At 46.8% G+C, this 25437-nt stretch overlaps 2 protein-coding genes across 5 annotated transcripts; one reads left to right on the forward strand and one right to left on the reverse strand.

The window, feature by feature from the left end:
- Window positions 1-2143: 2143 nt before the first annotated feature.
- Sev (receptor protein-tyrosine kinase sevenless) lies at window positions 2144-25410 on the forward strand. Of its 4 annotated transcripts, none has more exons than XM_076894839.1 (21): window positions 2144-2590; window positions 8707-8766; window positions 13388-13447; window positions 13582-13672; window positions 15059-15291; window positions 15366-15605; window positions 16287-16434; window positions 16526-17022; window positions 17146-17435; window positions 17508-17864; window positions 17941-18244; window positions 18333-18656; window positions 18713-19314; window positions 19397-20035; window positions 20116-21521; window positions 21617-22039; window positions 22160-22383; window positions 22443-22913; window positions 22987-23350; window positions 23804-24878; window positions 24912-25410. In XM_076894839.1, the coding sequence occupies exons 1-20, from the start codon at window positions 2438-2440 to the stop codon at window positions 24676-24678; spliced, it is 7761 nt and encodes a 2586-aa protein (XP_076750954.1). In that variant the 5' UTR covers window positions 2144-2437; the 3' UTR covers window positions 24679-24878; window positions 24912-25410. The 4 variants fall into 4 exon arrangements, with proteins under 4 accessions (XP_076750954.1, XP_076750955.1, XP_076750956.1 ...); XM_076894840.1 differs by having other exon boundaries at window positions 22163-22383; XM_076894841.1 differs by having other exon boundaries at window positions 2145-2590; window positions 15366-15476.
- On the reverse strand, window positions 13768-14811 carry LOC143423812 (cAMP-dependent protein kinase catalytic subunit 1). Its single transcript, XM_076895393.1, has one exon. The coding sequence runs from the start codon at window positions 14809-14811 to the stop codon at window positions 13768-13770; it is 1044 nt and encodes a 347-aa protein (XP_076751508.1).
- Window positions 25411-25437: the final 27 nt, after the last annotated feature.

Consider the following 25437-nt stretch of genomic DNA (forward strand, 5'->3'; position numbering starts at 1 on the left):
ACTTAATTCTTAATGCGATAAAACAATGATATCAGTCGGCACTTACAAGGCTAATCGGTAGCTCCGAAAATCTCGTCCAGGGCGATGTTCGCTCCTCGTCGTGGTAAACTCGGTGTAATCTCGCCGCGAAATTGCCCGGACCGTCTGCAGTTGGAGAATAACGTCAACTTTCTCGTTCAGCACGAGCGTAGGATTAGCAGGCTAGGACAGATTAAGGATGTAACGTTTGTTGTAGGCGCATAGATCACGATGATGACCCGTAACGAGTACGTGTCGAGCGACAGGGCGATCATATGGGTACGGGGTACACCAAACAGGAGTGATCCGAGTGAGCGAGTGACTGAGTGAGTTGGAGGTCGGAGGAGTATATTGGCCATTTCCGCAGGAAGCCCTAGGTAACCTGTAACCGCCATTGAGGTTGGAACTAACGTGTCACAGATCGCCGTCGTTTCATAACAACCTGTTCTGAATTCGTCTGCGCGTAATCTCGTCCCGTTAATCGATTGGTCTTCGCTTTTCAACGTCGAACACGAATCTTCTCCCCTATAACAATGTATCGCAGGCATACGACCAACAATGGATATCAAAAAAACGAGGAAAAGGATGGGACCGCATACGACCACGATACCCTAACTCTTATTTTGTGGCGAAGAAAATTACGTATTCACTCATGAACTGAAAGGGTCTCTCGTACTTATTGTATCTTCAATACGTAAACGTTTACCAGTATAAACGCGAACGAGACGAAGATAGATCGAAATCCCTCGCGATCGAATAGATATGCGTACGCGTCGAAGAATAGATTCCTTTAGGGTCGTCGAAAAGAAAGAGCCGATGCGTTTGCTCCACGACTGACAATGGTCACACAAATAATACAAACCGACGCATGTCGTCCGCAGATTTAATCTACCGAAATGACTCACGACTCGTTTTGACTTGGCCACGTTAACAAAGGCTGGAAAACAACGTTAAACAAACAGCGGTACGATTCGACCGGCAGGAAAAATAATATTGTCGCGAGAAGAAAATTGAGCGGAAAATTCGAACGTTTCCAGTTGAAAATTTCGAGGGAACACCAACGTTCACCGCGCGATCCACCCCTTTCAAAGGGTGGACTGTCAATAGAGTGCGTCTTGAAGGTGTCGGGACAACAGTGCACGTGTACAGAAATGTTTCGAGGGGTCGCATTCTTTCTCGAAACGTCAATATAGGTGGTATTTGCTCGTAGCTCGGCCTCGAATTTGCTTTGTACCATCCAACCTTAATACGCGGCTCGACCTAACGCGCGAGAAGAGGGTGGTTGACTTAACGAAGTGTTCTCCAGCCAATCTGTGATACAGATTCAATTCGACGTTTCTACGTTTAACACTCGGTTAATAAACTGATCCTCCTTTTATTATGCGTGGATACAAACAGAGAAAAACAATTAGTCAACAACTTACATTTCCATTTTCCCTGGTCTTGAATGGCGTCGGTGGTACGTGTCGAACACCCGGCTACAAAAGCGGCACGTGCGAATGTATGAATGAAAGTTTACGAGGATAGTAAGAACAGGTCAATCTGCCAATTGACCATTCGGTCAGTCGGACCTGCATGAACGAAGGTTCGGATCGTTCCTCCCTTCTGTTCGTCCTCGGAGGTTCTGCAGGCACAGCCTGGACGGGGCTCGCGTGTACGTACGAGCTCGGCTGGAGTATGCCTCTACCACCACCGTGGAGAATTGGTCAACCAGAGTGCAACAGATAAGGGTGGCCGTGGTGGGGGATAGTTGACTCTCTAGTGGCCATTCGGAGTCAGTTGCTCTTATGCTTGCCAGACATTAACAACAACCACGCCGGGCTCTTGCTGCGCGGGCCTCGTGACTCGAAACGTCACACAGGTGATTCGAGATTAAATTCAAATCCAGAATCTATTTCGATCTTCGTACGCTAAACGACTCGAGGTGAAAAGTGGTGGGGATTGGTGCGAATTTTTGGACACGGACACTTCGCCTGATGATTTTTACTCGCGAGCACAGTGATCTACGATACCTGATGGTGAATCGAAACGGTTCGCGAGCAACATCTGAGAAGTTACTCGTCAGTTGACAATTCGTCGCAAGAATATAATACACATAGACGGTAATCGAGAAGTGATATTTGGTGGAGAACCGATTCGTTGCGTCTGATCATCAATGTGAGGTTCGCGATTCCACTGGTGAACGTAGTATCATTAGAGGAAGAGTAATCGTTAGAAGAGTACTCGAAGTACCTCGAGTTCGAGGATCGATGTGGAAGAATGCGGAGGAAAGAAGTTTGATCGACGTTTGGAACTTTGTTGGACAGTCGCGGAGGTTGTCGGGATCGAGAGAACGATGACGATCGACGATTGAGGCAACTCTCGTGAGAATTCTGTGCCGGGTGATCGAGGGCTCGTTTCAGGGGGGGTTGTGGATATTATGTTAGCAAAGGGATTATGTGTGCTTCTGACGGTGCTGGCGCTGGCGGGAAGCGTCTCGGCGCTTCTGCCAGAAGACTTCGAAGATCGATCTACTCCTGCCAACCTCCAAGAGGAATGCGCTTCGAAATGCCCGGAACTCGACTTGAATCAGGTCAGAATCTTGCTATTCGTAACGTACATATCAAATTCTTGACGAACACGGAAGTGTAAAGTTCGCTTATCGTGTACGATACTTCTGCATAAGTCGCTAAACGAAATCTTGTCGATTGAACATTTCTAAACTCGCGTCCGAGACTTCGAAAGACGTAAGAAAGGAGCAGAAATACGTTCTCTGTCCACTCGATTTCCCATTTTGAATGCTACGTAACAAATTGTCTGGCCATTTGTCTCGAACGCGTTACCTGTTGCGTCTTCGATGCTTTACTCCGTTCGGGAAAGATGTCTTCCAGCGAGTGAAGCTGTAAAACAAGATGAACGACTTGGAAATCTAGGTAGAATTACGGCGAAAGGGAATAGATCGTTTCTGTAGATCTCGCACATGTGTATAAAATCGTGGTACTAAGTATTACAAGACGCTTGAAAAAATAACGCTATCTTTTCCGTCTCCTTTTTTGTTTTGAATATTTTCGTGTCGTTTATCAGCATCCCGCGCGATTACTGGTGGTATTATTGTACGCTCTTCTTGTTATGAAAGTGGCAGCAGATGAAAGTCACGAAGACTGTCGCGTGTCCGTTACGTCCGTTCCGTTACGTACGCTGAAACATGAAAAGTTCTCTAATACGCATGTTGGTTTGCTAAATCGTGCGTGAAATAAACGGACGTTTTTTCCATTCTATATTTTCACAGCACGGGTGCACTCCGCGCGAACAATACTGTTTATAGCAATAAATAATCGCAATCGCGGGAAAAATTAGTTTATCGTGCGCGATTCCATAGCGAAGAGGTCAGTACAGACGCGAAGTTCATGCTTGGCGCAACGGAACGAAACGAGACGAGACGAGAGGAGACAGAAATCGAACCGTGATCATCGCGTTACCCTTTCGATAGTTTTTTTCGCGAGGGGTGTTGATTATTTTCGTCCGCTGATGACGTCTTCCGACGTGTGCGCCTGTGCGTATACACGGGATTTTCTCGTCGTTTTTTCGCTCTCACGGTTCGCGGAGATATCGAAGTTCGTCTCGAGAAAGAAAGTAACGCAACTTCTTCAACGAGAAGGATACAGAAATGCAGACGAGGCAGAAAGATAGAGAAAATAGTCGATTCGTTGGAACCGCGAGAAGCGTTCTCGGAGCGAGGCGAGCGTAGCACAAAAATGGCTCCGCACGAAGGACGTATCAATTTAAGTCCACTCTCCATCCCGACTGTACCATTCATTAATTAACTTAACTACACGACGCGGCGCATCATCGCAGTCCATAAGCACGGTCTCGAGGATGAAAGACGAGTTGTAACAGATACAGGAGCTTCTAATCATTTTTCTCTTCTCTATTTCTCCCTTTACGCCTTTCCGTAAAACGTCGCTGAACTTTTGGTCGTCTCACGGGACGCGAGTACGAATCCGTTCAACCTCGAAGATCTTTGGAGCGAATCACGCGAAAGCGTACCTTTCTTGTCCGTTTTTTTTTTTTCTCATCTCGTCTCTTTCGGCTTCTACAAAGGGCGATTGAGACGATTGAAAGGATGCATCAGGAGTGATAAATGTAACAAAAGGCGGTCTGGAGGAATGATTAAACCGATCCTTTCGTGGAGAGTTTAATTGATAATTGCTGGCAATTTCGTTCACGCCAATTGCCGAAGACAGTGATTACCAGCTTTTTACCGGGAGCCTGTTCACACGAGAACCGCGAGAACTCTGTTCGACGGAGTTCTCGGAGCATCGTGGGTACCAGGAGACGGATTAGGTTAATTTCAACAGGGCGAGCGCGTTCATCGATATCTCCTCGAACGGGGAAACGTTCCTCGAAACGGTGCATTTCAATTACCCGCCGCCAGATAAAAGAAATCAACTTCTCGATCCCTTATCTTCCCTTCGTTCTCCGCTCGATCTTGCCCCTCCGTTTTTTCCTCGTCGATTTTCGTCATCACGAGACTCGAGAGAGGCAACCGTCGATACGAACGATAAGGAGGCTTCGGATCGTGGTTAGAGTTGGGCGAAAAAACGCGGCGCAATTTACAAGAATCGATTTCGATTAACACCCGTGTTTGTGCTGCATCGCGCACGGATGGCGCCCATGTTTCTAAACACCAGTAGTAACAACGACGACGTCGGGTTATCGTATCTCGAGGTGATGCCTAGGATGACCTTACCACGCTTGCATAACCCCGGGACTCGATTAGCTTTCTAAACTCGGGCGCGTCACGATTTCGACGTGGACCGTCACAGGCCGCTGGCTAATCCCGTCGTTTCTCACACCGTTTGCGCGAAACAATTTCGTGCGCTTCAATAACCCAGGTAAATTGACGTAATCGCTGGTTCGCGCGCTCGACTCAGTCCGCTCGATGTTGCCCGCTGGAATTCCTCAATTTCGAGGACGCGCCGCGCTGAATTTCTTCCCGTTTAATTGAAAAATAATTAGTTAAACGGCCCGTGCAATGGATCCCAGCCCACGCGTTAACCTACATACGATTTCTCGACGAGCGAAACGCGAGCGTACCGCGTCGCGATTCAACGGGCTGGCGATCTATGCACGAGGATCGTAAGCGAGCGCAGAGGCAATCCAGGCTACGATTTGTCGCTGACACGAAACTACGTAGAATCCGCAGGATCGTTCGACGTGCAACATTATATGTGTAGCCGTACACAATGAACTTCCTGCCGGCCACATCCTCTCACGTACAACGCGTGCCTCGTTACTTGCTACGGATTCACCGCCGAGTGCATCGATAATCGTGCGAAATTTTCGAATCGCTCCGTACGAATCTGTCGCGATCCTCGATTCTATTCCAGTTTCTCTTCTACTCCTTCATTTCGCGACGTACGATCGAAAAGAGGACGAAAGCTTCGCGTGGATGCAGACACAGTGTTCTGAACTCGAGTTTCGCTAATCACCGTCACAGCGTAAGCAGACGAATCCAGTTGGTAAAAGAAACAGGCTTTGTCAACTGCGAAGTGAAATCTCGTGTAATCGAGCCGCGATTAGGCAAGATTTATTTCAAAACGATATTGGAAGTTGAAGGATCGGATGATGAATGATATCGTAGGGAAGATTGATATCCGATTTGGGATTGTTCGAAGCGACAATGGCATTTCTATGTTCCACGCGTATATCCGTAGAATTCCTCATTTTTGTTGTTGTTTAGTTGAAACTGAATTTATCGAGGGAAAGTCTACACGGTAGGGGACGAGGAAAAGCCCTTCGCGCGGTTTTACGGTGGAATTCGGCGTTAGGCACGTAGGTATACGGGCGAGAGGCCCACATCTATTGAGATTTCGTGAATTCGAGGGAGTTTCGTTTCCAAAGCGCGATGGATACGGTTGATACTCTCTCACGATCAACGAATTAGTGATCCGTCCTACAAAGCGGTCGTAAATGGGTGAATTTCGAATCGTGGGGCTCGCTCGGGAAATATTGTCATTCATTTTAATAACGATCGAGGATCCCTGGAAACAGGAACATCGTGGAATGTTGTTCGTGGATCTAAGCAACAGATGGATCCTGGGAAGCTAAGCTTCGGCTCCTTTACATGACGTCATATCAATTAAAACGCATGCACGTTCCACGCAGACGTACACAGTACACCAGCGCGGTGTACATCAGTTTGAGGATCGTAACGAGTGGCAGCTGATGGCGGTTGTTTTTAATTCGTCCCATGGTCTTGAAGGTAATTAACGAAATTAAACGGCGACTGCGCGCTCGATCGCCTCGACGTGACTTTGTGATAGAACAAAAACTCGACCGCGCGTTCCATGATTTCTTCCAAACGATGGGAGGTTTCAGTTCGTCGCGTCAAGTTTTTAATAAAAGGTGTACGAGGTACGAAGAACTACGCTTTCGACTGGAACGAAGTTATACAATCGTCCATTCCACTGCGTTGAGCTTTGATGAGTTAGAGCCCGAAGAACTATTACGCAACTGTTATGCTTAGGAGCAAGACGTGGAAATGGTCTTCCACCGTAAACATCGGGACGGAAAATGCTTCCTGTTCTCCGTGGTAACGAGTGCAAAGTGAACCAGGCGAGGTGATGCGTATCTTTTTAATTCGTCCCGTAACGCGAGAATAATTGGCGAGGCTCGTAGACGAACGCAATATTTGCGTGCGGCCAAACGTTGGAACGTTGACTGCATCGCTCTTCAAACGGTCGGCGAAAGGTAAAGGGAGTGAGAGAAGAAGGGAGAGAAAGGGACACCGTTAAGGTGTTTGCCAAAGACAAACCTTAGACTTCAAAGGTAGATGTTCCATCCGAGTGGACACCGTCCGGTATACATTCAACACCGTGCGACCGTGGCTTATTCCAGACCGCACGAAAAAACTTGATACCCTTTACCTTCGACTTGAAACACCCCAGGACGCTTTCAGCGTGTCAAAGGCCTGCGAGCCGTATTGCTAGATGTTTGAGTTAGATTTCGATGAATTTTTCAGCTGTTTGCCCGGTGTTCACGGCTGAAGAAGATTAGCGCGAGCAAACATGCGATTCGAACTGGGCAACGCAACGATCGTCCACTCGAAGCGTAACGAATTAAAGTTCGATGGAAATCTGTTTGCGCGAGCGTTGGAATCGGAGGGAAGAACCGGTGGTCGGTCATTAGACCCAATCATGAACGTCGATGGCTCCACTTTGGGGGCGAGGTGCAACAGTTGGCGAACGCTTCGAAGCGTGACAAAGACGTTGAACATGACGGAAGGACGTACGGAAGGACGAGCAGCCGCACATTAGACGATTACCTCGGATCAGATAAAACAGCTCTTTACTGGTTGATTTCCGTGCTTGGAACCTGGTGCACCTTTTAGTGGGAACAGGAAGCTTGGATAGAACCGGCGCAATAAAACGGAGTGACTGTTTGAAATCCACTGACACGATAATTCGAAGCGATTCTCGAAACGATCGAGGAAGGAAACGGCCAGGCGCGCGGCTGGGCATGCTAGCGGAAAAGTACCAACGAAAAAATCAACCGTACAAGATTTCAATTACGCCGTGGAATGTAACGGCGAAGAATGTTCTAGCGAGCAGGATGGTAATGTCGCAGGGGTACTTGGTTTCATATGGTGTGGCAGTCTAGGCGGTTTGATTAATCGGGTGCAAAGTTAAACGAGCGTCGTGTCAGTCGAAGAGGCAAGGAACGGACAACGAGATTCCTCGACAATGGAAAGGAGAGATAGAAAAAAATTCATCGTAAAATTGATACATCCACGCCGAGAGGCGATAGTCGCGAAAACACTGCACCGTCTCTCCGGCCTTTCGTTATCACGCGACTCCGTCACCGATCGTGCTTTCTGTTCTTCCACTGGGAAAACAGAACACCCGTGCACGGTTCACGTTCATGCATGTTACGCGAATTTTAGCTTCCAAGTTTCGAGTACCAGATACAGCGAGTACTGATAAAAGGGCGCGGTCGAAGGCGTTCACCAGAGCTGCTCTCGCGAACGTTTGGCGAACGCTGGTGAACGCGCGTTGGAAAAAAGTTGGGATTCGAACGACGATAACGGCAGCGTGCGTGCAGGGGCCGCAGAAAATAAATTGAATCGCTTGCCAGCTTTAAAAGATAGTAAATTGTCTCATCCGGTTCAATTGACACCCCCGGTACACCTAGTCTGTCGCGAATGAATCGCCGAATAATCGTGCCAAGTCGCAGAGTCCTGGCCTACCGTTTCGGATAACGCGGTCGTTACACCGTTCGCACCTGTACGTTGCTCCGCTTCCGGTATACAGGTGCGCGTCCGGTTTTTAATGGAAACGATGGCAAATTGTTAAAAAGAGAGGAAAAGTTTTACGGAACGCGTACCAGGAGCCGAGTGGACGCGAGGGTTGCTGGCGAACAATTCCGGGGCTGATAACAAGGGTGTGAAGCCATGCGTACCGCCATGGGAATTTCGGGAGTCGACAAGTTCCTATGCATACGTAATTACCTTAAGGATCATATTTATTCAAGAGCAGCGCTCGTGTCACCTGTTGGTTCATGAATTTCAATCATCGCATGCTAAGTTGACGATGGATCGCAATCAGGAACCAACTGCGTAGCGTTTCGTCATATTCCGCGTGTAACGACAAATACTACCGCCTATAAAATTACCGTCAAATAATGTTTATTTTATTCTCTGGTTCCCAGAATCGAACGGACGACTCCAGCTCGAAATTGGGTTGCGGCGTGCGATGCAAGATCGACCAGGTGAGTGAACCAGAATTGCAATTTCTCGAGCGTGCGTTTAACAAATATACTCGACCATGGCTCGTGCGATTTCTTCGTCTCGCCTTTCGCTCGGGTAGCTTCGAATTTCGATAATTCACGCGAGAGAGACTCGAACTTCCGGAACTGTTCTCCGATCGCCTTCGCCAGGTCTGCAGCCGCCACGGGGACGGTTCTCGCGTCGGCTGTAGCGGGAATTTAAAGTTCGTCGGGGAGCATCGTCGAACGTTTATTAACATAGTCGAACGTCGGAGACGAAAATAAAGGGACGCCGGTCCCCTGGCACAATGAAAGTACTTCCGCTGCCGTCCCCGGGGTGCCTGTTCACTGGCTCGCTAGTAGATAGACGGTAAACGGCAAATAAAAACAAAGTCAGGTCCTCCGTCTCCCTTTCTCCTGGCTCTTTCTCCCGCGCCACGTTCGAGCGTACGCGGCCAAAGCCAATGAATGGATGAACGTGTATACGTATTACGCGTACGAATGAAAGAATGGCCGGGCTTGTACGGCTTCGTGACTTTAAATTGGATCGCGTACAAGTGCGTCCTATGGCGGATGTCGCCAAATTGCCGTGTGACTCCGGATTCACTCTCTCTGCTCGCTTGTCTCTTTCCGCACTTCAGTTACACGCTCTCTCTTTCTCTCTCTCTTTTCCCTCTTTCGCCCCGTCGCGGAAGTCCGTCGGGGAAATCCGCAGAAAAACGTCACCGCGACGATATCTCCGTGGAATGTTGATGTTTCCGCGTAAACTCCAGCTGAAACTCGCAGTGGAAGAAGCTAGAAATTGATCATCTCCCACGACTTTAACGAAATCACGGAGGATCGTTAACACGTTCCGACGAGCGCAAAGGGAAGAGACCTTCTGGGAAGGGAGACATGGATAGGGATGGGCGATGAAACGGAGAAAGGACCCCTAACGCGACCGGAAGGATATCCAGCAACGCGTGTCTCCAGGGTAGGAAACGAGGACCGCAATTAATGCTACGAAAAGGACAAAAGGGCCTGCGATACACTTAATTATCGCGTGACATCCAAAAAAAAAGGGAATAAAAGAGAGGAACGCGATTATTAAGTCTGGTCCCTGACGAGGATGTCATATTTTAATAGACGCTCTCTGGATCGTCCGATCGCGTGCGTATTAACCAACCTTGCGGCGCCGTGGTTCGCGTGTTCGGCTCGTAAAAGCCTCGAATGCCACGAGTCGCGGTGCGTGAATCGCTCTCGAAACGATTTCCTCCCTCGCCTCGTTTCACGGTTCGTACGTTCTAGTAACGCGCACGAATAACGGTCGGCTCAAGCGCTCGACACGATCCAAAAGGAAGATGCTCTACTTTTTGCTAAACGCAACCCTAATTGCCTTCCTCCTGTTAAACGGACGATTTTAACCGACGCGCGTCGCTAAACTCTGTCTCGTTTTACACGGTGTCCCCCTTTTTTGCAATTTCATAGATGGAAAACGAGAGTAACCAATCGCACGGCCGTATGAACTCTCGCCGTGCAAGTTCGATCGGGCGAGTTCGCGTAAGCTCGATGGTTCAGCTTTGATGCCTCTTCCGGTAATTTCACGGTTCGATAGCGGCCAACCGATAGCCATGGAATTCCTTTTGTACGTATATACGAAATATTGCGCTGCGCGTACCATTCTCGCGCAGAAACGAAAAATGCATCCGTGCTTGGTCCACGCGGAGACACAAGCATCCCGTTTCGAATGCATATCGCTGCGAACCAAAGTATACAAACGAGAGCGAAGTAAACGTTTCGGAAGCATCTTTGGCGAAAACGAATCTGGCAGACCTACTCCAGTTACTCGAGTACGCTTCTAAAGTGGCGGACCGTTAGCATCAAGGATCTCCGTGACAAACGCGGCTACTTGACATTGGCTACCAGAAGCTACTCCATTTTGTGCTTCCTGCAAACGATGCTTTCAAGACCATCCATGCTATTTGAAACTGTAACCCTCCTATTATATGTTTATACTAGTAGGCAGCGAAAATTGATGGCCCGTCAGTAGCGCACGAGGACTACCCTTCCACTTTCGAAATCGGACAATTAATGGACACGGTTCGTCGAGGCGCGTTGCCCCTTCGAGGCGTCTCATCGCTCACGTCTTGTCCAGTCGGAGCCCAGGGCAGAATCGGTGAACGGGGTACTGAAGCGAATCGTCGAGAGAACAGATAGATCCTCGTCCGTGGTAGGATGAAGATCTACGATCTACGGGGAGTCGAGTAGAGCGAGGGCCAGGCTGGGGCGTAATGTGTGTTGAGGTTTTAATGAGGAAGTGAGAAATTAGCGGGCGCAACGTCGAGCCGCTGCGCTTCAGCTGTTTTCCACCGTCTGATGGTTTTGTCAACCCCCATCGCGCGATCGGGACGTTCTCGAAACGGAGAAAATTACGGCCGTTTAACGAGCCGGGCCGAATCCGGCCGTACGGATTCGAGCGAGCGATGAAACGCTGCGTTTCGTGGCAACTAATTGAAAAAAGGGGATGGCGCTTGATACAGGCACGAAGCAACGAAGTGTCGCAAGGAGAATGATTAATTAAGACGTTATAAAAATTATCTTCGTCTAGGGTCGTTAGAGTGGCCGTTTTAACTATCGTGCATTCCCAAGATAAATGCCCGGTCGACGCTTCTTATTGCGCGCGCCACGATTCCCTTCTGTCGTATCTACTTTTTCTCCTCCCACCCGGTTCAAAATGATAAAGAAGATGGTTATATTTTTAACACACGGGATCTCTCCAAATAATTCTTCGTAACGAGCGTTTCTCCTCCCATTTCGTAGATCTGTCGCTGTAAATGCACTCAATTCACTCGAATCCTCTCTCTGTGCGTATCAAGCCTGTTCGTGTTCCAACCGCTCCGTAGCCGTAAAATCGAACCGTCACAAAATGTTTATTAATAACCTATTTATCTAACGTGCCGGTGGTCCCTTTCTTTCCAGACTTTTCAGAACAGTTGACCTATGCGATACCCTCGAATGCCATCGCACGCGTACATAATAATTATTGGACAGTCGCGTAAGACCAGATTTAATCAGGACTTCGAACGGCCGCTGTCCCGTTTATTCTGAGACCTTCGAGTTTAAGGCGGGAAAAAAGTTCGTGCTATCAAATTAATCGCGAGAAAAGCATTTCGACGCTCGACATGCTTGTCTATATATTCTAAAGCGACGCGTCTTTACCATCTCCTCGAATAGGAGGGAGATAAGTGTAACGTTATAAAAGACGTCGCGTATCATAGCATAAAGGCTATGGTTGACGCAGGTGGTGCGCTAATCCAGCCGAATTAAGCTTTCGATGGCGAGCTTATTATTCTAGAATGTCGAGCGTAGTATCATTTATGTGCGGCGCCTCTCGAACGCGGCAGAGTGTCGATCAGCCCGACAATTGGTAAATGGCTCTCTTGGATCTCGGTATACGACGCTGGAATAGCGATTTTACTAGGCACAGCTGTCCGCGAACGACGCGGAGCAACGTAACGAGGACTTCCATAACGGGGCTCTCGATCTTCATCGAGAACAGGATTAAACGTCAATTATCGCCTGTTACCGGGCAAAATTGGAGATTGGAACAGGAAACACGGCCGAAACGTATGGATTCATCTCGTAGAACACCGGAGAATGACACTTGAAAAGATGGAACGAGTTATATACGTAACATACAGCATAGTAACATATACATACAGCAGTCGAAACGCAGTACTTCAAGCCATCGAGCCTGCGGTATCACTTTTGTGTATTTACGTTTCGCCAAGCAGGGCTTCGCTTCGAGACGCTCACGAAGAACAGACCCATGGGTTTGCAACGTATCTTTCGTTCCCGCGTCCGTTCGTTTAGCTACCGAATTTCGATGTTTACCTTGCAACCATGGACGATCTCTGGTGCTTCTTTCCGAGTCGATTCTTCGCGTCGAGACGCGGCAACGTAAACCGTTTCAGTTTCATTTATTGAGAATTGTTTATTAGTAAGCGATCGGGGTAACACAATTTTTCCGTACGATAACATTGCTGATCTCACGGCACGGTTATCGAGAATTGAGAGGAGGCTAGAACCAAGCAACGCATCATAGGTCTTGTCTGGACATAAAAGTTCCAGTACGTAAACGATCGCGATCTTCATCGGAAAACAAACGCAGACGCACACGTGCTCATCGTTCGTTCGTCTTCTTCCTCGTCCTCTTCTCCTTCGGCTCACTTGTTGTAGCCGACAAATGCCCACATCCTCTCGTGCAGAAAGTTAATGCGTTAAACTTCGGTTCGCAAATCCATGCTTGGCACGAACCGACCGGCTGCCTTATGAACGTGGGCGTTACTTGAAGGCACGTGCCTCGTATATACGTTTCTCGTACATCTTTCGAATACGATTTCGCCTTACAGACGTTCCAGTTACTTCAATGCCAAAATGATGCAGCGCGCCTCGTTCCTTGCGCCAAGCGATTGGTCGTCTCGATTCAATCGTGCGCGTTTCATAAGTACTGTATCGAGGGAACGGAACGTTTCATTTTTAATGTCGAATGTTGTATAAACTATACAATTGCAAGGTTACAAATTTACAACAAACATAGCATAACGCAGGATCTCACACTCATTTCTTTTTGCGTCTGTTACAGTGCAGAAAAGGATGTGGAGCGTGGCAACGAGCACTCGACACGAGCTGTCAAGCAGTCTGCGTTAGTACATTGAAACAGTATTACTTCCTATCCTAATGTTAAACATCGCGTTTCTTTCCTTTTTCGTTACTTTTCTATTACTCGCATCAAGCGTGATCTTTATCAAATATTAACCCAGCTTGTATTGTTTATAGAATGGAACGCAAGAATTGCTGCCTCCCAAAGAATTATACTGTGTTCTGGGTTGTCACGACGCGCTGAATCGTTACTTTCAGCAACTGAAAGGTAATACACACTCTACTCGCAACAGTGAACCCCTTACAGCGTGCACATTTCTCTATGCACATAGCTTTATCATTGAACGTTACGATCAAACCTCGTTAGAACTTCGCAAACTCTTTAGCAAAACGATCAACCGTGTCCACTCTCAGCTGTTGCTCCTCGTAATGTTCGAAATTGCTGGTGTCATCCGGCGACGAGCATTTCGGTATGAAGCTGGGCTGAACTTTCTGATGATAGATCTCGTTCCAATCGATCGTCTGGAACCACCTGTGCTCTTTGATGTCTATGGGGCCGCCTTTCAGGTTCCCGTACCTCCTGGTCAGATCGACTTGCAGCATGTTCTTCACGATGTCCCTCAGCTCCTCGCCAAAGTGGTGAGGGAACTTGTACTTGCCAGCGACGATCTTCTCGTAAATCTTCATTGGGTCCCGCGAGTAGAACGGCGGGTATCCAGCGTTCATCTCGTAAATCAGAACACCGAAACTCCACCAGTCGACGGCTGTGCCGTAGCCCTTCGACAGGATCACTTCTGGCGCGAGGTACTCCGGTGTGCCGCATAGCGTCCACGTTCTACCGTCGATCATCTTGCAGAATCCGAGGTCCGTCACTCGGATGTAACCCGTGCTTTGGATCAAAATGTTCTCCGGCTTCAAGTCCCTGTAAATGAGGCTGCAATGATGAAGGTACTCGAGAGCCAGCGCAACCTGGGCGGCGTAGAAACGCGCCAGAGGCTCGTCGAACTTTCCCATTCGTCTCAGGTGCGTGAACATCTCGCCACCGTTTATATACGGCAACACCATGTACACGTAGGAGTTATCTTGGAAACAGAACTCCATGTAGACGACGAACGGGAACCTGACGCACTGTAGTATCCTCTTCTCGTTGTACGTGTGATCGACTTGCTTCATCTTCACGATCTTGGCTTTGTCGAGGACCTTCATGGCGTACGGCAGGGAGTTCGCTTTATACTTGACAAGTATAACTCGTCCGAACGCACCGGTCCCGACCGTTCGATATCGCTCGAAGTCATTCAGAGACACGTTGTCGGGTTTGTTAACCTTCCATCTTTCGTAGAACGTCGCTCTCAGCTCGTCGAGGATCTTCTTGTATTCAGCGAAGGCTCGTTGTCGATCCGTGGTCATCGCGTGTAATCGAGGACGACGCAGGCTTTGAGTTAAAAGTTGATCATCGCTTGATACGCGGAAAATGATGTCACGAACTTTACGACTAGCGACTTAGAGGCTTTCAGCATAAATAGTAGGGTTATGGCGGGCTGACGTTTGCGAGTGGAGGACACCTCTCGCAGTGTCTTTTGCCGCGATCGACTTTTGTCGATTGTTTGAACGTTCATGCGACAACGTACTGATAGTCATCGATGTGAATTATCAGCGGAAATAGGTACTCCACCGGCACCAGCACTGGTCGCGGATTCGTTGACCGCGACTTCCCTGCGCCTCGAATGGAAGGGAATAGACATCGAAAGACGTGGCGGAGGCATATCGTACTTAGTGCAATGGAGGTACGAGGAACTGGCTGAGACCTGGCAATACTGTAGGAATCAATCGTGGGGAGAGGATGATCAGATTCTGGTCGAGAATCTGCAACCGTACACGAAATACAGGGTAAGTTTCCTCTTGCAGATGACGAAGTGCTATTTGTGTATAGAAATCTTATGTCTCTTTGTCTTTGGTTGCAGTTTCGCGTAGCGTTGCTCCTAAAATCGTCACAGCACAATCCTGAACCTATCGTCTCCGCTCCAAGCGTCGTGATACGAACGCTGGCGGCTGGTTTACCAACCTCAGCACCGGTAATTGTAAGAGCGGTGGCGGTAGACAGCTGCCGCGCCTCTGTGTCTTGGGAACCGGGCCCTTTCCCGAATGGGCCACTTTTGTCTTATGTCCTGCGTCTGCAAGGGGCTGATCACTCCCAGCTTAAGGTATACGCCACGCCAGAACTTCAATAATGCCAACGATACTCTCGACGTTCGTTCGTCCTCCTGTGCTCTTATTATTGTTAGCCATTGCGTGTACATAGCTATTATTTTTTTTTTTCACTTCAGCGAGACGCAACGTTCCTCTCGAACGCGTTTCAACGTCTCAGCACACGTATTCTTTAAGCTATTGTCACTGTTTAGCGGCACACATCGACACGTTCGTTGATGCAAAGTCGATTACGCTTCTCTGTTCTTTCTAACTGTTGTAACAATCGACACTCTGTGAAGCAGCAACTGGTTCTGCAAGATTGTCCACCCTTTCCTATTCGGTAATAATGTTCGTTAATTGATAAAAGGGGATGAGTATGCTTGGGTTAAAAATGCACGACTTTTGAAAGCTGTTAGAATCTTTAGTAATCGTTCTGCATGCTAATGCGACTGCAATATGTAGCTAGCAACGATTTCTGATAAATATCTGCTTTAAACATTGCATCTAATTGATCGAGTTACTTTTTGCCCCACTAATATCAGCTTGTTAACTTGTAAGAACCAGATCTCTCACGAAATATGTTTCTGGCATGGCGTTTCTCTTCCTATTCGCATACCAATCGTGTACTTAGCGAGGGATCGAAATGGGCGGACACATTAACAGTCGGTTTAACACGTTTTACAATCAATCCACAGGATATACCAGTCTCCGAAAATACAGATCACTACATGTTCCAAAATCTCGAGCCGAACAAGAATTACTCCATAAGCGTAACCATGAGGAACGGAGTTGGCGAAGGTCCCCCTGCTGTAGTTTATGTCACGACTACTCCAGAACCGGCTGGTGTGTTTCATTGTCACGAGAATTAACAATTCGACGAGTTATCCATATTATTCGAAGAATACAATTTCAAACAAAATTCTTAACATTCCAGTGAAGGATACGCAAGAACCAATCTTGATTCTTGGCGGCCAACATGTGGTTATGAAGCAGGATGCGGACATGTTGGACGATCCCAGCGTGATTTACAAGAACACGAGCATAATTCGTGGAGTCGCGATTCACATAGCGTCTGCACAGCTGTTCATTTCTGACTCCCTGGGATACGTGTACAGAACGTCGATCACGAAACCCACTCAGCCCACGGTGATACTCAGCCCCAGTCAAGCAAACTTCAAGCCCCTCAGCCTGTCGGTCGACTGGTTGAACCTTCACTTGTACATCTTGGGCGAGGTGAAACACGCGACCACTGTCTGGCAGATAGCTAGATGCAATCTGGACGGAAGAGGTTTGACGGTGGCTGTGGCAGGTTTCTTAACGCGACCCACGCATATCGAGGTTGATCCTTACAATGGTTACTTGTTCTGGGTCACCAGGGGTGGTTTGTACCGTCTGGATCTGGCTGACATAAGTAACGGGGTGAAGCACGAGGTACGTTACGAATAATACCCTTACAGGGCTGCTTGCAATTTTTCACTAGTCTTCATTATCGAATATTCAATGTAAAATCATATATCAGATCCATCGTAAGTGTTCTCGCATCGATTCTTATAGGTTCAGCCATACTTAATTCTAGAAGACCCCGATCTGGGTGCCTTCACTGTCGATCACACGAATTTCCGTCTACTGGTACCTCATCACATCCAGAACACCGTGATATCAGTCTCCCTGGATGGTCGCGAAGTGTTGAATCTTCGTGGCAACACGCAACAACCGAAATTCAAGAACGTGGTCTCCCTGGCTATGGCGAACGGTCTATTTTATTGGACGAATGGGGAGGAAGTACTGATAGAGGGTTACCATTCCGGGCAGAATAGATACTTCCACAATGCATACCCCGATAGGTGGGGTTGCTCATTCTTATGCGAGCAACGTGGATGTCGATACAGTTGCCTCAATAAAAGCGTCCCTTTCAGGTCGAACGGTTCATTTGTCAGCGTCAATGTACTCATGGACGCGAGCCAGCCGGTTCCTGTACCGGTGAACCCGCCGACGGGCGTGCAAGCTGTCCTCGGGGTGGAGAGGGCCAAAGTTTCTTGGCAGGCGCCTCACCTTTTGGGCGGTCAGGGCAAAGGCGCCTGGCAGAATTGGTCCTACGAGCTGGAGATTAAAGACGAGTCCACAGGGGAGACGATCCGTCAGAAAGATATCGCTGGCTCGTCTCACACGGTGCACAAGCTTCGAGAGAAATCGGAGTACTCGATCAAAGCTGCAGCTTACACTAGCGCTGGCAGAGGACCTTGGTCCACTGAGTTCAGGGGCAGAACGTTGAGGTAAATTGTACACTGCTTTAAGCAACAAGGATAGGGATGTAGATCGTATAAAATCATTTTTTTTATCACTTTTCAGGTACGGATCGCACGCGTCTATTTTGTGGTCCGCAAACGAAGGTCTCTTAAGAAGCGATGTAACTGGAGAGAATATCGATACCTTGATCTATAAAACAAGCTTGAAGGAGACGGAGGTTGATTATCACATCGTTGACGTCAGCTGGTACAAGGACGTGCTGTACATCGTGGGCAACAATTCTGCATTGTATCGATACAATATCACAAACCATCAAAAATCAAAAATGAACATTCACTCGGTTGGGAGCGTTGCTGTCGACTGGATATCGAAGAAGTTGTACTGGGCTAACCCAAAGCAACAAATTGTAAGTAACGTGACATTCGCCTCGACTGATTCGATTAGTTTAAACGCTTCAATCGATATCAATATATCTTCCTATAATTTTCATTCAGATAACGAGAGCGAATTTAAATGGATCACACCAAGAACCCATGTCGATTCTGGCCATCGTTAAGGAACTGATGATCGACTCTTTGGAGGCGTATCTGTATTGGTCCACGGGTCACGCTGTTGAAGTGGCACGTTTAAACGGCCAAGACAGAAGATACTACCATTCGGATGAAATATTTAACGGGAAACAAGTGATGGGCTTAACGTTGGACACGGAAAACAGATACGTTTATTGGATCGTTCGAAGCTACGAGAGTGGGTCCATTGTTTATCGAGCACCAACATCCGAAAGGATTCCGATGAGTCGCAAGATCGTGCCTGAAAAGGTATGTCCCGCCAAATTTTCCAATAAAAATGGTTTTCCTCAATAATCTGGTTTCAGGTTTCAGCTTTGCAACATCCAAATATGCAAGGCCCCCTATGCTACTTCTCGGAACACCTTCTGTGGCTCCAAGACGACCGGAACGCGGTGATAGGTGATCTGTTTGGCCAGAACACGGCCATAATAAATGGTATCACTTTGTCTGGCCTTAATATGGTGGCAATCATGGATCCAGCGCTTCATCAGTATCCCAAGAACCTCACGTCGGAAACCGTGGTGGTGTTGCCAAACGCGGTGAGCTATAACAGTATTAGAGTGAAAGGGACCTGGCGGAACTTCAACATATCATGGGATCCAGTGGAGAACATCAATTACGGGACCGTATTCTACGAAGTGAAATTCGCCGATTACATCAACACCAACTCGAACCCGGAAATAACAACGGAGACCTCGATGCCTTACAATAATTCAGAGCAGATCTTGCCCTATTCGATTCTGGAGGTGACTGTGAAAGCGTTTACGTATTGGGAGACCGCGCACCATACCAGGAAGATACTCAGGTCACCGCAGAGTGTACCGAGCCAGCCAACGAATCCTAGAGCGTTCATAGAGTTTCACAAGGAACCACTTAGCGAAAATGTTGAAATATTTGCGATATTTAGGTAAGGAAAAGTAAAAGAATCATGTGGAGGATATTGTATTTTTAGAATTACTCTTTTGAAATGATCGATGGTTTTCTTACAGATGGGACCAGCCAGAATTCACGAACGGTCTGATCACCGGATACACGGTGCAGTGTTGGTTTAAAGAGAATAACCTGGAGCTACAGATATGCGGCCAGTCCTTGATCCCGTCTACGTTGCTGGAGCATACGGTCCAGGACCTCTTGCCAAATACGACCTACTACTTTCAAGTTCGAGCACACACGGAGATTGGCGCCGGACCATACACCGACGTGATCAACGTTTCAACGATATACGAGAATCCGGTACCGCAATTGCTGGTAGCCACGCTGGACGCGGTCAGAATATCCGATTTAGACCAGGAAGTGAACTACACCATCACGCGACACGTCGCGGTCGAGGTAACCTACCTGGCCGCGGAGAGTAACGTTTATTGGATCAACGAGATGCAGGAATTGGTAACCTCCGATTTGAACGGTGCGAACGTCACTAAAATGTTAACTCTGAACAATACCGCGCTCAGCATAACCGCTGATTGGGTTGCGAGGCATCTGTACTGGTCTGAGTCGAGTTATCGAGAAATCGGTGGTAAAATCATGAAGTTGGACCTGACCATGTGGCAAGCTGGAATTCTTAAGTACGAAAACATCGCTAACGCGAGCAGACGTATCGTGAATTTGGATATATTGCCATCCACAGGGTACTTAATAATTGCTTAAACAATTCCTTCTCCTAAACGTATTATAAACTTATCATGTAACCTGATTCAATTTGTTACAGGTCCTTGTATTGGATAGAACTGACTAAAAAAGACGGCGGAGTAATAATGCAGTCAGATTTGAACGGAAAAGCTCTTCAACCGTTCTTCAATCATAAGAATGATTGTTCCTGTCCGTTCAGACCGTCCGTGGTCCCTGTGATGACAATCGACAGTACGAATTATCAGAAACCAGTGATGTACTGGATTTCGATGGAAGGGCACCTGAACATCGCTGACATCGACGGATGCGAATGTAGTTTGATCGCTAGCGCTGGTTTCAACAAAGGATTGCCACCTACGTCGTTGACCGTCGACAAGATGAACATCTATTGGTCGAACACGACGGAGGACCAGATTTACTTTATAAACAAAAAGTATCCCGATGACGGAGATATCAAGCACTTCTATCTACCATCCGTACGAAGCATCAAAGCGCTAGGGAAATCTCTGCAAACTTATCCGATCGCGAACTGTCTAATCCCTCGCCAAGTGTCTTACAACGTGGAAGAAAAGAACAAAACGGCGAGCAGCATCACCGTCCGATTTCCGCAGCCTGTCCCTCAGTTTGGCTGCGAGGTGTACAGCTTGCCCACGACGCTGTACACCGTGTACGTCTCTCAATGCTTGGAGAACGACCCCAACATGTGCGAGGATAGTGACAGAACGAAGCTGCAAACTTACGAAACGACATACGAAGTAAAGGATCTGAAGCCATTCACGAAGTACAGATTGAAACTGGCGTTAAGTAATTACTACGCCGACTTAGAGTCGATGAGCTTGGAGTTCGGTTCGGGTGTCGTGTTGAGAACCGAGGCAGGCACTCCAACGGCTCCGGAAAACGTAACCGTCGAGGCTCTGACGCCAACTTCGGCCATCGTGTACTGGATGCCGCCAAAGGTGTTAAATGCCGCGGCGGTACGATACGAAGTACATTGGAGACTGGACAATGTGATTAATGGCGCACGGCAGAAGGGGGAACAGTTTATAAAGGGTAACGAACGCACAGCTGATGGGAGATTCTTCACTATATTGGAACCATGGCTGCCCGATCAAAAGTACATTGTGTTCGTTCGCGCTTATCCAGCTCACGGCAACGACAATTACAGCGTGAGTCTTGGGCAAGAAGTCATGATGTACCCGGAGCCGAATAATTTAACGGTAGCCGGAGTCAGCGTGAACAGTATGAACGTATCTTGGGTACCAACCATCGGCTTGATGGTCAGGTACACGTTGGAGTACAAGGACGTCGCCGTGGAGGATTGGCAAGTGGCGAACGATTCCAAGATGGAGGATGACAAAGTGACGTACTTCATCAAGAAATTGCAACCGCGAACTCTGTACAAATTCCGTCTGCTATTGAGATACCCGAATTATAAGAAGGACTTCGTGTGGCCATCCGATGGAAGGTTCACGTTTCAAACGCTAGGTAATCAACTTGACACGCGCTATAACGTTTAAATTGATCCTCGTTTCTTTTCTTGAATCGTGTAAACGGATCGTTTCGAATTATTTGTGAAATAGGTGATGTACCAAGTGCTCCAGGAATGCCTACGGTGACTAAACTCCGCAATTCCGTTTACCAATTGAACTGGGAGCCTGCGCAAGCTCACGGCTCGCAGATCACGTTGTACCGCGTTGGGGGTATGAAGATCAGCGAGATGAACGGGCAAATAGACTTCAACGAGAACGCAAGCTGGAAGTTGTACTACAACGGGACGGACAACTATTGGATAATCACTGGAGAGATGAACGACAAGTATCGGTTTCGTGTTCAAGCAAAAAATGCGTACGGATTCGGGGCTTGGAGCAGATCGAGCCCGATCATTGACTTAACGGAAGCTACCGGAGGAATACTGGCTGCACAGCAGCACCTCGGCTTAGTCTTGGGACTCAGCGTCCCCGTTATCATTATTATGCTCATTTGCTTCTGTTATTTCCTTTGCCGTAAGTGTATAACGATTCTAAATAAAGTGCGCTTTTTAAACGTTTAAAATAACTCTTGTCTACGCGGATGCGCTCGAAGCGCAGCTGATAGAAGTATAAAGGATACGTTTTATAATCCAGCAGTGTACCGGCAACGCAAAGAGGACAAAAAGGCGGTGTTACCTCCGTTAGTGAGCGACGTTGAGCTAGCGACTCTCCGTGAAATACCACGGGGGAATTTTGTTCAGTCCAACGCGTTATACGCTTCCACCTTGCAAAATGACCCGGATGACTCTACGCTTCCTAAAATCAGAAGGGAACAGATCACGTTAGCGAAGTTTTTGGGTAGCGGAGCATTTGGAGAAGTAAGTGGCAACGATAAAAGCATGGAAAACTCAGTTATTACAAATGAAAAATCTTTTAGGTATTTCAAGGGAACGCAAAGGATTTAGAGAGGCCAGGAGTAACGCCAGTTGCAATAAAAACGCTTCGAAAGGGAGCCTCGGCTCAGGAAAAGACAGAGTTCCTTCAGGAGGCTCGATTGATGAGCCATTTCCGACATAAACACGTGCTCAGACTTCTGGGAGTTTGCTTAGACACAGACCCACCCCTGTTGGTATTGGAACTGATGGAAGCAGGAGATTTGCTGAGCTATCTAAGAGCAAGTCGATCTTTACAACCGTTGGATCCACACGCTTTACGTCTACAAGATTTACTCGCTATGTGCGAGGACGTGGCGAGAGGATGTCGTTACTTGGAGGAGCTCCACTTTGTACATAGAGATCTCGCGTGCAGAAACTGTCTGGTGTCTGCCAGAGATCGAGAGAATCGTGTCGTTAAGATCGGTGATTTTGGACTTGCCAGAGACATATACAAAAACGATTACTATCGAAAAGTGAGTATCTCTCTGATCCACTAACTGATAACTGTGTCAGAAAATACAGAAATTGTTGGACTTTTCATTGCAGGAAGGGGAGGGATTACTGCCGGTTAGGTGGATGGCGCCTGAGTCCTTAGTTGATGGCGTGTTTACCTCGCAGAGCGATGTATGGGCGTTTGGTGTGCTAATGTGGGAAATTACGTCTTTGGGTCAGCAACCATATCCTGCCAGAACGAATATTGAAGTGTTGCACCACGTGCGAGCAGGTGGAAGACTGCCTCAACCTCTAAACTGTCCACCAGCCTTACATCAGCTGATGTTGCGTTGTTGGAGCGCTGCTGATTCGAGGCCAAGCTTTAAAGCTTGCCTTGAGAATATAGTTAGTCTTCGAAGTACAATAGAAGACGCGCCGTTGAGTCCAGTTCACGCTGGCCATTACTTGGCCAGAAGAGGTAAGTTCGGCTCGTACACCAATGTCTGCATTACAAGAATCTTTGGCATGGACCACACAAATTTTCGAACATCCATGACTAAAAGCCATCTTGTACCTTCTGTATATATAATTACGTGACCACGCGATTTTCACAATTCTTTGGATACAATTGAAATTCTAAACTAGCAAGCTATAGCTGCTTTATCATCTAATAGAAAAGTGATTAATATATAAATGTAACAATCCGCTTAAGTACATATTTATCATTGCATGGCTCATGCTTGCAGGCGTGTCTAACATGGCTTACTTTGCTGACGAGAATCAAAATCATAATACCTCAGGTAGGTTGCCTTTCTAAAAATCATCTACGTACACCGCTTCATCTATCGATATCTCTTTCTTTCTCACTTCAGCTCATGATAGATTTATTAATCAAGAATGGATGTAACATGCAATCGGTTGATTTTCCCAGGAAATTCATGGAAATCCAGCAGCTCGGAAAGCAGTCGAGATATGCAACCGTTCCTCCAGAATTCCCATAACGCAGCGCTTACGTCACAATCGGGTGAAGTACCGAAATATCTAGAGTTATTAGCGGATAACGAGGACATTATTCCAAGGGAGAATTCAACGAACGGATACGAAGTGCCACGGTCGGTTCATATCTCTGATCAAAATTTATCTAATCTGAATAAAGCTAGCTTAAACGCAGATGCGAAGAACAATTTGCATTCTGATGCATCGCAAGAGCAAAAGGATGCTTCGATCGATGCTAAAGAGCAGACGGAGAGAAAGTGTGATAAGAGATCGTCGATATCCAGTTTGAATTTGCCAGAACGTAAAAGAGCATCGATCGCAAGTATGACTGAAAAATGTAACACTTTAGATAGCTCGAAGTTAACTAATCCCACTATCAAGGCGATCTTGAAGAGAGATTCCTTTACGTCATTGACTGATCATCGAAAGAATAAAAGAAACATGTCCGAACGACGAGGATCCGAAATAAGCTTAGAAGGTAGAAGTTCTAGTTCTTTAAGCTCGAACATTAGTTTAGCTCCACCCACTCGACCTAGTTCATCGTTAATTAGTTCACAAAATGTTCTTCCGTTAAAGAACAGCGTTATTGGAGGGACCGGAGAATCAAACGACAATAACGTTACGAAGAGCTCGTTGCCAAAAATTCAAAGGACTCATTCCAACTTACAAAATGGTAAAGCTAATATTCCTTTGGTGATAAACAGTGCGCTATTGAATTTATTGAGGCAAACTCCGGTTGTTGAAGATAGTAATAATATAGTTACGTATACGAATATCAATACAGATGCTGTTAGAGTAAATGGATCGTGAAGATGTTGTCAGAAATCGAGGGGATTAAATCACTTGACGAGTCATTATACTATAATAACTATATCGTAACTGAAGATACGCGTGAAGTTCCATAGCTTTAAACTGCCATATATTAATATATGTACATATTTAAATTTTATTATCTGACATTTTAGACGAATTGTGGCAGAAAGTTTTTAATTGTAATTGTATTAGTTTTAGTTGACAATCAGAGCTGTTGCATAGCATCTCAGAAATGAGAACAGCTAGAGAGTATTAATCTGCGATAATTTTATACTTGTTACCGCAACCAATGTATTTATTTAATGTCACGAAAGAGAGTATGATTAAATTCTCACCGTTCATTGTACAAATTTCATATTTGGTGATAGTATATAATATAGTATGGAAATTGATATTCATGTTACGTAAGGATTTGTTAAGTTTTACGTGTATATTTAGTGGTCCTTTTAAAAATAGTACAATTAAGAATTAAGAATTTATACGACTGAATATTTCGCGAGCAATAAAATTCGAGGATAGAGACGAGATGAGAAATACTGTAAATAAATTTGATATTTTTTTAAATTTCAAACACTTTTGAAGTATTAAAATAATATTGTAAGTATCCATTCCCAGAGAATTAACGAGTTAGCATAGTAGTAATAGGAACGAAACCTGGATATGTACTTTCTGAAAATAATATTTTGGTAAATTAGTGTATTAAAAGGATAAGCGTTTAAAAGAGTCAAGGTCATTAAAATGTATACATTACAGCAA

The sequence above is a fragment of the Xylocopa sonorina genome, chromosome 5 (assembly GCF_050948175.1).
Source record: "Xylocopa sonorina isolate GNS202 chromosome 5, iyXylSono1_principal, whole genome shotgun sequence".
Lineage (NCBI taxonomy): Eukaryota > Metazoa > Arthropoda > Insecta > Hymenoptera > Apidae > Xylocopa > Xylocopa sonorina.

Bases quoted from the DNA above. Each gene is read 5' to 3' on its own strand.
- Sev (XM_076894839.1), top strand. From the start codon at position 2,438: ATGTTAGCAAAGGGATTATGTGTGCTTCTGACGGTGCTGGCGCTGGCG. The intron at 15,292-15,365 runs GTAAGTTTCCTC...CTTTGGTTGCAG, and splicing joins AACCGTACACGAAATACAGG to TTTCGCGTAGCGTTGCTCCT. The intron at 18,657-18,712 runs GTATGTCCCGCC...ATCTGGTTTCAG, and splicing joins GCAAGATCGTGCCTGAAAAG to GTTTCAGCTTTGCAACATCC.
- LOC143423812 (XM_076895393.1), bottom strand. From the start codon at position 14,811: ATGACCACGGATCGACAACGAGCCTTCGCTGAATACAAGAAGATCCTC.